The following is a 12,371-nucleotide window of genomic DNA, read 5'->3' on the forward strand; positions in this document are numbered from 1 at the left end:
ATTCAGATTCAACTCTCTTACTGATCTATGTTACCACGGTTACAGCCACTTGACAGTGTGATGCAGCTGATGGAACGCCTCAAGGCAGATAACATGACTGTCGATGATATAAGTGACGTCGCCAGCACTGCCATCAGGATGGGGAAGACAGGTGAGAATTCACAGTTGAACAGCTGGTGTTGTCACCCCAGTGATTCTACGGTTGTTCAAAGCAACCTTTTATTCCTGGAATAAGCATGATAAGAATGACAACAATGGTTTCGGTCAAACTCTGGTCCACTCTTTTGCTCACACATACGGAAACAAATGAACCAGTTTGGTGAGTCCGTGTGTAGTCATTATTGGGTGCAAAACTAATTCTATGTTACCATTCGGTTTTCTGGTGTGGAAATATGTTTTCTTTCTTCATGTATGAGCTAAATTTGATGTTGAAGAAAGCCCAGCCATGTATTGTAAATTAAATCAGTAGGGTGGGACGGGTAACTCGGGTACTTGGGTCAGGTAGGTACTTAAAAGGTCCTGTGGGTATGACCCAGGTACCCACAGGACTATCCGGACTTGTGGTTACTCATGTGATGTATTGTTTAATGACTAAAATGATGTAGAACTATATGGTTACACTACAAGTCATTAATGTTTGCATTTCTTTCTGACTATGCATCCATTCCTTCTGACGTTTATATGTTTGAATAAAGATGAGACTTCAGTCAACTTCCGTGTATGCATGACAAGATTGTTTGATACGTGTATTCAAATACATTTTGTCCAGGGCTACGGTCAAACTATTCCCAATCGGACATTTTGTATCTATCTCTTGAGACCTATAGGGGGTACCCGGGTAGTAAATTTGGACTTGTCCCAGCCCAAGAAATCAGCACATGTTCTTCTCTTGGAGCAGTAGAGTGAGTCTACAGATACCACTATGGATGTATGCTCCTCATTGAGCATGTGTATGCCATTGTTGTTACTGTTTCAGATTATGCTGTTGCTGCTATTGAAATGATGAAGTCTCTGGTGAGATAACGTACATACCCTGCATGCTTCCTTGCTCATGTTGTAAGTGAGGTAGGATCGGAATGGCCTTATGGGCCAAGATGAGATGGTCGTGGGTTCAAGTCCCTTTGACTCTCAGCATGATACACGATACCCATGCTCATGGGTTCCCCAAAGTGGTAAATGTCTATGACCAGTTTGATCATTGGTTACAGATTAATGTGAAAAAACTGAAATACTGTTTGAAGTGGCTACTTTTCTGTCAAAGTTTAGGAAACAGGGAAAGTAAGAGTCCTTTGACCCCTTTGCCTCAGGGAGATGGTAACAGGTACACCGTTACACTGTTAGACAATTAGACACACTGGTAGATACACTGTTAGACACTGGTGGATACACTGTTAGACACTGGTAGATACACTGTTAGACACTGGTAGATACACTGCTAAACATACTGGTGAGCCAGATTCAGGCCTAAAAATACATATAATTTCTGAAATATTCCTGTCAACAAGTACTTCAAAGTGTTACAACAATAATCAAATTATTTCTGTAGAAACTAATGTCATATGTTATGCTTTAAAATTCCCATGGTCATAGACAGACATATTAAGACACTTCTGTTGAAATGTGACGAGATGAATTGTTTGTTGGAGAAGTTTCCTATTTCTTTGACAGAATCTGCCTGTGCGGACCCACTATTTCTGGCCAGCATTTTGTCAGTACCGAGACAAGGGAGATAAGCAAGGTGAGTACTATGATCAAGCATCGAGTTCGGAGGCCATACATGAATCTCAGGGCATATAGTTCGGGCACAATGATGAGAAAGCACAACAGTATCCAAATAAGAAACCTTTGAATGTTTCATTTTGAAAACACTCTCAAAGAGACCTACAAACTCAGCACTCCCTACGTTACTTTGTGTCATCATTGTATGACTTTGTATCAACTGGCTGTGCCCAATGGGGTTAGAATAGGTGCTCAGCACTCTATTTCTAGTCTGGGAGGTGACTTAATTGAATCAGTGATTCAGTACCCAATAATATAACTTTAAAGATTTTTGATGCAATGATTGGAAGCATTGTATCTGAAACTATTATTTTATCAGGAAGAATATATTCCAATATATTAATTGAATCAGTTACTTGGTTGCTTTCGTGTCATTGTAAGGTGTCAGCATGGATGCTGCTCACCATACAAACAACTGGTTCGTCTCAGGGCAGACTTGATTGTTTACACCATTATATGTCATTCGTCACCACTTACCCCTTTCTGTAACCTGCAAGAAGACTCGTCCCCCTATCGATGAATGTTATGTGCAAAAATATGACAAACCAGGCAGAATGTGCATATGACTGCAAGTACTTTGGTCAAACAATCCCTCAGAAATAATTTTTGCTTTTACACGTCATGCATCTAAAAATATACCCAAGATACAGTTAAATGTGTTCAATCATACTGTATAAATACTGTAAGTCCCGATGTGTTTTAAATAGAATCTTGAATATATATGACATCGGGGTAAATATACGTGAATCATTACGCAACGAGTTGACAATTCTTTTAACTATGACCATTTGCTCTTTGACAGAACACAGTGGCCAAAATGGCCCTGAGAGGGACATGAGTCGCTATTCGGCTTGTTCTGGAATAACACGAGTTGGTCACAAATGCATAATATGCCAGGAACATTGCTGACTGTGGCATAAAAACAAAACAGACAAAAGCTACCTTTGTTGATATTCTGTAGCTTATTGATATCCTGGTGTAGATTATGCCTTGTTGCGTAACACAAAATTCACTCTCTCATTTACTGTGAATCTCCACCTTGGTGCCACCTGCCCAGATATGGCTGAAATGTTGCTAAAACCTTTATTAAATCAAGACTCGTGAAGATCCGGGGTAGAATAGGTCTTCAGCAACCCATGCTTGACGTAAAAGGCGATAATGCTTGTCATTATTTACAGACCGCCGTCATATAGCTGGAATATTGCTGAGTTTGGCATTAAACAACAAACCAACAAACAATAAAGAAATCCAACCCTTACATTCTTTGATTGTCAATGTAATGTAGTAGCAGCATCCAGACCCGTGAGTGACCCTCGTGCTGCTTCATCCCCAGGTGTCATCACTACTGCGGAGAAGATGGGGAAGCTGTGTGACACGAGGTCCGATCAGCTTCAGACATACCTGACGTACATCTATCCTGCTCTCAAGAAGCTGGGGGAACCCAGAGACCGGCTGCTGACACTTCCAGTGGTAAGTAACTTGAGGAAAATGATAGTAAACCATGTTTAAGATAATACTAAATAATCCAGTGTATTATGTGTCCATTCTATTATGATAAGACTGCCTCTGTGGCCTAGTGGTAGAGTGGGTCTGCCCGGAGAGCAGAATGGTTTGATCCCTGGCTGTGTCATGCCAAAAGACATTAAAAGATGGTACTTGTTGTTACCCTGCCTGGCACTGGACATTAAGGGGCTAAAACAAGGACTGGACATATTGGAGTCAGTATACTGTCTGAGTGGGGTATTCATGTTAATCTGTGACATGGTGTCTCAGTGGGCTAGCACTAAAAAATCGGCATTAGTCCGGACTAGTACAGGCAGCCACACACACATGCTTGTATGCACATCACTATATAAGTGCAATAATCTTGAACGTTACGCTAAACCCCAGTATGCCTCAACTCTCATCTATTATGATAATACCCCACCATAGCTTCATTTTAGAAGTGTTGTCACCATCTCTCCTAGAACTCAGTCCACTCACTCACACTGGTTAAATTAAACCATATTTTCATATAGGTATCAAGTAATCTAACAATGTAGAGTGTACATTTCAGAATGCTGGTTTTCGAGCTGAGGATGTGAACTTTGTAAATATGGCATGGATTTTGGATACAGAGGGACCTGAAGCAGCCTGGGACTATGGTAAAATGTTTAAGATCTGGAATATACGTCTTATATACGTGCCATGGGGTTGTTCTCTGGCATTTGTCCAGTACTGTTTAATATGGGCATCAGATGGTCACAATGTGTCTCTTTCTTGATTGCATGTCATTGCTCCCAAACTATGTGGATTGTAGCTCATGCTGTCAACTGTGGTTTGTTTTGCCTAGATTCAATCTTTGACTTCCTGTCCTTGCATGCTTGCAGGATACTTACATCCTGTCCGGTACATACCTCTCTACGTTAAGATACGAGGACACCTCCATTGAAGGTTGCCTCAGGTGCACCCAGAGCAGACTTTGGCTACCTATTCTAAAAGACGGCTCTATGGGTTCTTGAGCCAATCAGTTGTCAGCTTTCTGAAACAATTCGGTTTCTTTATATTACCAGCTCAATTCAGAAATTTCTATTGGCACAATTGAAAACCCACAGAGAACACAAATATGGTACGCCCATGTTGTTTTATGGATGCCACAGCTTTTAGAAGCGACTGGATGTATGAAAAACTCAAAGGCTTCACTATACTTTCTACTTTGAAACTTGTCTTGTTAGTTAGTTTTTCAGATGCAGAAATCAGAAATGCTAGTTTGAATGCTTGGCTCACTCTTACCATGACTTTAGAAGCCTTGATGCTTATTGGTTCCCTCACTGATCGTTCAAATGTTCTACCTCTTCAATACAAGGATAATCATTCTCTCATCTGTATCTATGCTTGTGGTAAGAGGCGACTAATGGGATCGGGTGGTCAGGCTCGCTGACTTGGTTGATGCATGTCATCGATCCCAATTGCATGGATCGATGCTCATGATGTCAATCACTGGATTGTCAGGTCCAGACTCGATTATTTACAGACTGCCGTCATATAGCTGGAATATTGCTGAGTGCGGCGTTAAACAAAAAACCAACCAAATCTCATCTGTATCAGAGGCAAATACTTTATCTTTCATGTAAATCAAGGCAGTGTTGGAAATAGGGGAGTACTTGGGCCCTAAGGTATTCTAAGGTAGTTGAATGTATGCACCCTCTAAATCTTTAACTGTTACCATGAGGATTGGTACAAGGAACCCTTTGATTGTCATTTCCAACATTGTACATGGTAAGGGCTGAAATGTCTTTTGCACTGTCACTTGTAACGTTTACATTTATGATACTGAGCAGATTAATCATGTTCGTTTACTTCCTTTACAGCAAAGGACAAGAAAGTTCATGGCAATATCAAAATATTTAGGAGAATAGCTTCTAAAATTGGCCATGTGAGAAATCTGGATTCATCCTGGGAGAATTTGTTCAAGGTGAGTGACAGCGATAGAGTGAGGAACTGTAACTAAGTACTGAGGTCAACACTTGCATATCTGTTTTCATCTGCTTATCATTGGTTCGATCCTCTGATTTACCTCGACAACGATCCTTAGTCTATTGGAACCAGTGCTCCTCGGTCCACCAATGTGGTCAATGTCTATGTCCAACATTACACTGACAGGCCATGATATGTAACTGTTATTTTGATGCAGAGATTTACTATGACCGACAGGTACTTTGCGTACTTTGTGCATGTTATCTCAACAACAAAAAATGTGGGCATGCTTTTTGAGCACAAATGAAAGAAAACAACTGACATTTAGCAATGGTCAATATGTTTAGTGTGTCAAACTGTCAATGACTCAAGATGTTGATAAAAAGTCTTAATTTGTTTACCATATGCATATTATGTTGTGACATTTGTTGTTACATGGTGTTGTTTCAGGTGATCCTGCATGGTTTCCAGGGGGCAAGCCTGGAGAAGGTGACCGGCCATGTGTTACAGGAGATCATCAACGCCAATCCGGGCAGGGAGATACTAGGCAAAATATTTGGTTTTGTTACAGAAAATGTAAGTAAGACCAACATATTTCATTTTCTGTTTTACTTATCTTGAGTTTGATCCCAAAGAAGCAGTTGATGTGTGTGGATATTATGTTGTTGGGAAGGCAATTACAGTAGGTAATCGCCATGGTGTTTTCTAGAGCTTCATGGTACACCACATTGTAAAATACTCATGAATATGTTTGAAAAACACCTGTATATTGCGTTTTTCAAAATCATGCATATTTTCATCTTGTTGGCAAAGTTTACATGACAAGTTGAATTGAAATTATGAAATTAAGAAATTAGCAAATGAATCCTGTGATAATAAATGCGAAACTATTCGCGGCAAATTTTTGGTATAAAATGTGTCCACCACAGCAACATCCAACAAAATGGTGGACGACTATGAAGTTATCAAAAACGTGTCCCGATGTCATTTTTTTTTTTTACTCAGGTTCATAACAAATTACAGATGAAAGAACGCATGTTATATATTGTACATATCACATACATGAATCATTATTGCAATATATTGAAATATATTGAAATACAAAAGTCAATACCCATGGCTCGTGTTCTCTATTGATTTGGGAACATCATTGCCCTACGCTGTTCAAGTGTGTTGTGTCTTGTTGCACAGAACATGCTGTCTAGCCATGAAGAGCAGAACAAGCTTGTGGCCATGCTGCAGAATGCTCCTGCATCAGTCACTGAGGTAGGTCATTGTACGATCTCCCACATCCACCATCCAGAATAGACTGCTAATGTTTGATGTTTGACTGGTAGCTGGGCTGATTGTGTGTCATGTCCTGATGGATTGTATCACTGTGCATGCTTTCAGTCGCTGGTTTCTTGGATCAGTTACAAGCTGTAGAGACCCGTGAAGATCTGGGGTAGAATAGGTCTTCAGCAACTTGTGCTTGCCGTAAAAGGCTACTAATGGGATCAGGCTCATTGACTTGGTTGATGCATGTCATCTTATCCCAATTGCGTAGATCGATGCTCATCACTGGACTGTCTGGTCCACCTCTATTATTTACAGACCGCTGTTATATAGCTGGACTTTTGCTGAGTGCTTCGATAAACAACAAACAAAATACAAGCGGTAGTGAAATGGCTGGCATGTTATGGACTGCGGCTCTAACAACAATCACTCACTGACTCAAGGGGGCTCAATCACTGGTTTGCCTGGTCCTATGTTATAATGATTCAATCCTGGAAAATTGCTGAATGCTTCCAGTATCTAAGATGGAAGCTGTGCAGTGGCATACCTTAGATGTGGATCTGTAGGTCATGGGTTTAAATCCATGATTCGCACATTCATTTAAGGATTGACTGTGTATTTTCTTTCGGTTCATTGAGGTATGAATAAAAAAAATGATGTGCAAACTTTTGTAAGAATCCGCGTCAATGAACCGAAAAGAATACTCAGTCAATGCTTATAATTAAATTTGACAAGGAAAACATGTTTTAACTACAATAGTTTAACCAAAAACAGGTGTATATATCAAAGCAGACAAAAATGAAGACACTGATAAACATTCCGGGTTAGGAATACATACTGTGGCGTGACATGAATCAGGTGATTGTTTCATTTATGCGCATAACTTGACACGCCTACAAAGTCAGTAGCCAATCAACGGAGAGTAGGATGAAAACAATGTTCTTCGGACCTGTCAATCAAGGCAAGAGGTGAGAAGAGATGCAACAGTCAGACTGTAACGAACCGGAACAAATATGTATGGGAGAAGGTGGCTGTTTCAAATGACATGGTCAGTTATTGCCAGATTCAAACATTAGTTCCCAGAGAACGGGAAGACTCAGTTGGCAAAATGCTAGTTAAAAATGAAACCCGAAGACATGAAAGTTGTGGAATCGAGGCGAGTGGGAAAAAACAGGCGAGCGATCCTGCACGTTTGCTGTTTCATTCCTTCAGTCTCAAAGGGTTGTTTGGACAATGAATATGCATGAATTTCGCTAAATGTCCTGTGCATGACGATACTCTTAAGCAGAAAGGGAATTCCCTTGACTGTAATTTTGGGATTCCCCTACATTCCATAGTAGCAAAAGTAGTCTACCTCGGTGGGCGTGGCTTAATATTTTACATTCATTGGGAAATGCATGCAATAACACATGACCAATTCAGCTAATCAGAATCCAGGAATATCAATGAAAACAAAGAAAATTTAATTATTTTATATTACAATAAACATAACACAGCAATTCTGACTTGAAAACTGAAAATTGTTTTCAAATCACAATAATTACCTCTGATTGACACATCTTATTTGAAAGTCTTATCACTTTGGAAGCTAATGCTTATTGGAATGAGCAGTTCCTGGACTGATCAAACATTTTGATGCAAACAACTCTGAAACTTGACTTAGAGTTTGGTACACAATGGTGCAACCTTTAGAGACACACCATGAAGCAGGTCATGTAGCACTTCTCCAGCTGAGCCTACGATGTGATGCGATGTGATCAGTTTGGCACTTTTAGAATACAGTACCACAACTTCTCGGGAGGATGATCACTGCCGTAGGTATCATGTCTCAAAGACAAGCAACCAGTTTTTATGAGAATCCATTGGATGCGAACTTGCGACCTTTGGATTGTTAGCCCGTTGCTACGTCCACACTGTTAAACTTAATGCAAATTTACCTAGTCATGCCTGAGATGTTATGGCACTGAACGGAAAGGGTCGAATTGATCACGGACACTCACGAAGGTTACAGATAACCATGGTGTCTTGTGACTTCTGTATACGAACACACATGAGTGATCCCAAGCCATATGGCACACTCGTCCCATTCTGTAATTTACTGGTCCTGAGTGGTGAGGAATGAGCTGATGTGACGCGGTCAGCTCCAGGTGTCAGACATTAAATTCACACGAACTCATGAATAACAGAGTTTTAATCATTTGGGGGGGGATTTTGTCACAGAAAAATGATAACATGGGTCATAGTAACGAAATAGGAAGACATAGGTGTATCTACTGACGACATGAGTCAGCTTTGGAATCATTACTGACGAGGTGTGCTGAGTGAAAGTGGCTTGGGTGGAAATTCCATGACAGTTTTCTGTAGCCAAAACATTTGACATGAAACTATTTCATCCTGCCCACTCGATGTTTGTGTGAGAAGAATATATACAACTAAAAATGTGAAAACAAAAAAGGAACCAAGAATCCCCTGACAAGTGCATGTATTTGCACGCTTCGTGTCTTGGCTCCCATGCTTGAAAATGCATTAGAAGGGCTCACGAAGCCTTGTGTCCATCCTTATCATCATGAATCTAACTGATATATTGTGAGAGTAGCCCCACAGTAGACAGTGTTTGGACCAGTGAAGTTTAGGTGTAGGCCCACGCAATGTCAATAGAAACATACCAAATAGGCTGCTTTCCTGTGCATAATAATTAAGACTACCAAATTGAAAAAATAGAATACCGTATTCAACGTAATAAGCGCCCCGCTCTAATAAGCGCTCGAGGCAATATTTGCTAATATATTGGCTAGTGAACAATCCCAATTAGCACCCCTTCCGATTGATTAATGTACACAAGACTTATTCAACGTAATAATCGCCCCGCTCTGATAAGCGCTCACGGCAATATTTGCTAATATATTGGCTAGTGAACAATCCCAATTAGCACCCCTTCCGATTGATTAATGTACACAAGACTTATTTATTCGCGTATAATACGCACTCGTGCGTTATATGCACTCTTAATTATGGGCAATTAAATTCTGGAAAAATATATCTGTCGTACATAAACATTTCAGGCTGTCAGCATAAACCATGAAATTTATCTTTCAACTTTCACCAAAATAATATTCTAATTTTGAGAGCGCCCTGGGCACTTATTACGTCGAATACGGTATGCATTTTATTCCTATTTACAATCCATTCACCCACGTGAATTAAGTTGAAACAGAACTAAAAAGTATATTGAAAATATAAATGTTTTCTTAAACAGGCGTCTTCTAAAAAAAATATAATATATATATATATACACATAATAATGAATACACATATATATATATATAATAAACACATATTCAAAACTCTCAACATTGCTGGGCTTATTCAATGACATTGCATGTAGAGATGATAGATCACTGAGAGGAACTTATGCATACGTGTTTGAAAATATTGTGGAACTGTATTCTTAAGGTAGGTCAAGCTTTTAATTCAAGTACTAATGTTTCAGTACAATGAAAGATAAGAAAAATGTCAACTCACTTTCTCATTTCAGAAATTGGTAGAATCGAGGGGACTTAGCAGACATTTGGTAAGCACAAACTTTATTTTATTTAAGTAAAGTTGAAATGAGTACTTTGAAGAAAAGAATATTTTCAAGTAATTGTCGTTCAAATTGGTCAGTTCAAGACTCTTAAAAAACTCTCTCTTCCAAATCAACTTCTTAATTGATCAACATAGAAGCATATTATGGTCTTCGAGTCTAATGGTGACTAATGGGTGGTCAGGCTCCCTGACTGGGTTGATGTATGTAATCGTATCCCAATTGTGTAGATTGATGCTCATGATGTCAATCACTGGATCATCTGGTCCATACTTGATCATTTACAGACCACATCATATAGATGGAAAATTGCTGAGTGCGGTGTTAAACAACAAAGAAAAATAGAAAAAAAAAGCATATTATGCCCAACAAGGTTAAGTGCACTGCATTTTCCCTTGCAGACCTTGAACCAAGAGGAAGAGTGTCATCCAGAACAGGGACCCAATGTCAGCTTCCCTGTACTTCAGAGACGTGGACAGCAGTACGCCACACAGGCCCGGGATGTTCCTGCTGCACTACAGAGCCTGGACCAAATGTGAGTGTGAGGTTGTCTGCTAACTAGATGCTGCACAAACAGCTCCTACATGGGGAATTCGATGGATTAAATCATCTGCCCCCCCAATGGGTTTTTTGCTGCAAAAATTCTTACAAAACAAGAATCCAGTGAACAATTAGTATATTAATAGTTCTTTACGAAAGTTATAGTCAATTTATTTTTTGGGTGAGTAAGTTTTGTTTTAAGCTGTTTTAAGCAATATCTCAGCAATATCATGAAATATGTCCAGAAATGGACTTCACACATTGTACCCTTGAGAAAAGAATTCAACCTGGGTGATGAGTGAACGCTTAAACCACGATGCTATTACACCATACTTTTTTTTTAAAATATGCAGATGTTGGAAGCATGTGTCTTTATGTACAAACAAATGTAGACCAAGTAAATATTCATTTGTGCACTACTTGTTAGCTACAAGTGAGTGAGTGAGTGAGTGAGTTGGTTTTAACATTATTCCAGTTACATCATGGCGTGTCAGCTTAATGTGGGAGGAAAGCCTGAAGTGATGCAGGTCTCAGACATTTACCACTTTGGTGAAACCCACGAGCACGGGTATGGTGCTGACAAACCTAGAAACATAATCTGGGCGAACCGGGATTCGAACCGACAATCATAGGTTTCTGGCGTGCCCAAGTGATGCAACTCTGCACAGCTAATCGCGGCGCCTTAGACGACTGGGCCACCTGTGACCCCGTTAGCTAGGATGTTTGTATGTCTATACACATATATATTATGTTTTGTCAGAGAGGCGATGTATCCTGAACGTTCTGACTACCATGGTCTGGTTCTAGCAGTTGCTCATCTACTAATACAAGAAGGACAGCAAGATGGTAAGTGTTGTCTTATTCTTGGTGGTTAGTGTTGTGTTTGGCCGGATGGTTAGTGTTGTGTTTGGCCAGATGATTAGTGTTGTGTTAGACTTGATGTTTGTGTTAGGCTGAATGGTTATTGTTGTGTTAGGTTTGATGTTAAGTGTTGTCTTATTCTTGATGGTTAGTGTTGTGTTAGGCTGAATGGTTAGTGTTGTGTTAGGCTGAATGGTTAGTGTTGTCTTATTCCTGATAGTTTGTGTTCTTAGGCTGGATGGTAAGTGTTGTGTATAGCTTGATGTTTAGTGTTGTGTTAGGCTTCCTAGTTAGTGTTGTGTTAGGTTTGATGGTTAGTATTGTGTTAGGCAGGATGGTTAGTTTTGTGTTAGGCTTCCTAGTTAGTGTTGTGTTAGGCTTGATGGTAAGTATTGTGTCAGGCTTCCTAGTTAGTGTTGTGTTAGGCTTGATGGTTAGTATTGTGTCAGGCTTCCTAGTTAGTGTTGTGTTAGGCTTGATGGTTAGTATTGTGTCAGGCTTCCTAGTTAGTGTTGTGTTAGGCTTGATGGTTAGTGTTGTGTTAGGCTTCCTAGTTAGTGTTGTGTTAGGCTTGATGGTTAGTGTTGTGTTAGGCTTCCTAGTTAGTGTTGTGTTAGGCTTGATGGTTAGTGTTGTGTTAGGCTTCCTAGTTAGTGTTGTGTTAGGCTTGATGGTTAGTATTGTGTCAGGCTTCCTAGTTAGTGTTGTGTTAGGCTTGATGGTTAGTGTTGTGTTAGGCTTCCTAGTTAGTGTTGTGTTAGGCTTGATGGTTAGTGTTGTGTTAGGCTTGATGGTTAGTGTTGTGTTAGGCTTGATGGTTAGTATTGTGTCAGGCTTCCTAGTTAGTGTTGTGTTAGGCTTGATGGTTAGTGTTGTG

At 39.9% G+C, this 12,371-nt stretch overlaps 1 protein-coding gene across 1 annotated transcript in view; it reads left to right on the forward strand.

Moving 5' to 3' along the window:
* The window catches only part of LOC124145908, a 40,687-nt gene that overhangs the window by 11,119 nt on the left and 17,197 nt on the right, over positions 1–12,371 (forward strand). Inside the window, exons 10-20 of the mRNA XM_048402842.1 lie at positions 46–151; positions 977–1,014; positions 1,669–1,738; positions 3,113–3,249; positions 3,836–3,923; positions 5,130–5,233; positions 5,686–5,811; positions 6,427–6,501; positions 10,046–10,081; positions 10,495–10,628; positions 11,394–11,479. Of these exons, the coding sequence (XP_048258799.1) occupies positions 46–151; positions 977–1,014; positions 1,669–1,738; positions 3,113–3,249; positions 3,836–3,923; positions 5,130–5,233; positions 5,686–5,811; positions 6,427–6,501; positions 10,046–10,081; positions 10,495–10,628; positions 11,394–11,479 (1,000 nt within the window). The remainder of the gene's footprint in view (positions 1–45; positions 152–976; positions 1,015–1,668; positions 1,739–3,112; positions 3,250–3,835; positions 3,924–5,129; positions 5,234–5,685; positions 5,812–6,426; positions 6,502–10,045; positions 10,082–10,494; positions 10,629–11,393; positions 11,480–12,371) is intronic.

The sequence above is a fragment of the Haliotis rufescens genome, unplaced genomic scaffold (assembly GCF_023055435.1).
Source record: "Haliotis rufescens isolate VD_foot unplaced genomic scaffold, xgHalRufe1.0.p SCAF_3, whole genome shotgun sequence".
NCBI lineage: Eukaryota > Metazoa > Mollusca > Gastropoda > Lepetellida > Haliotidae > Haliotis > Haliotis rufescens.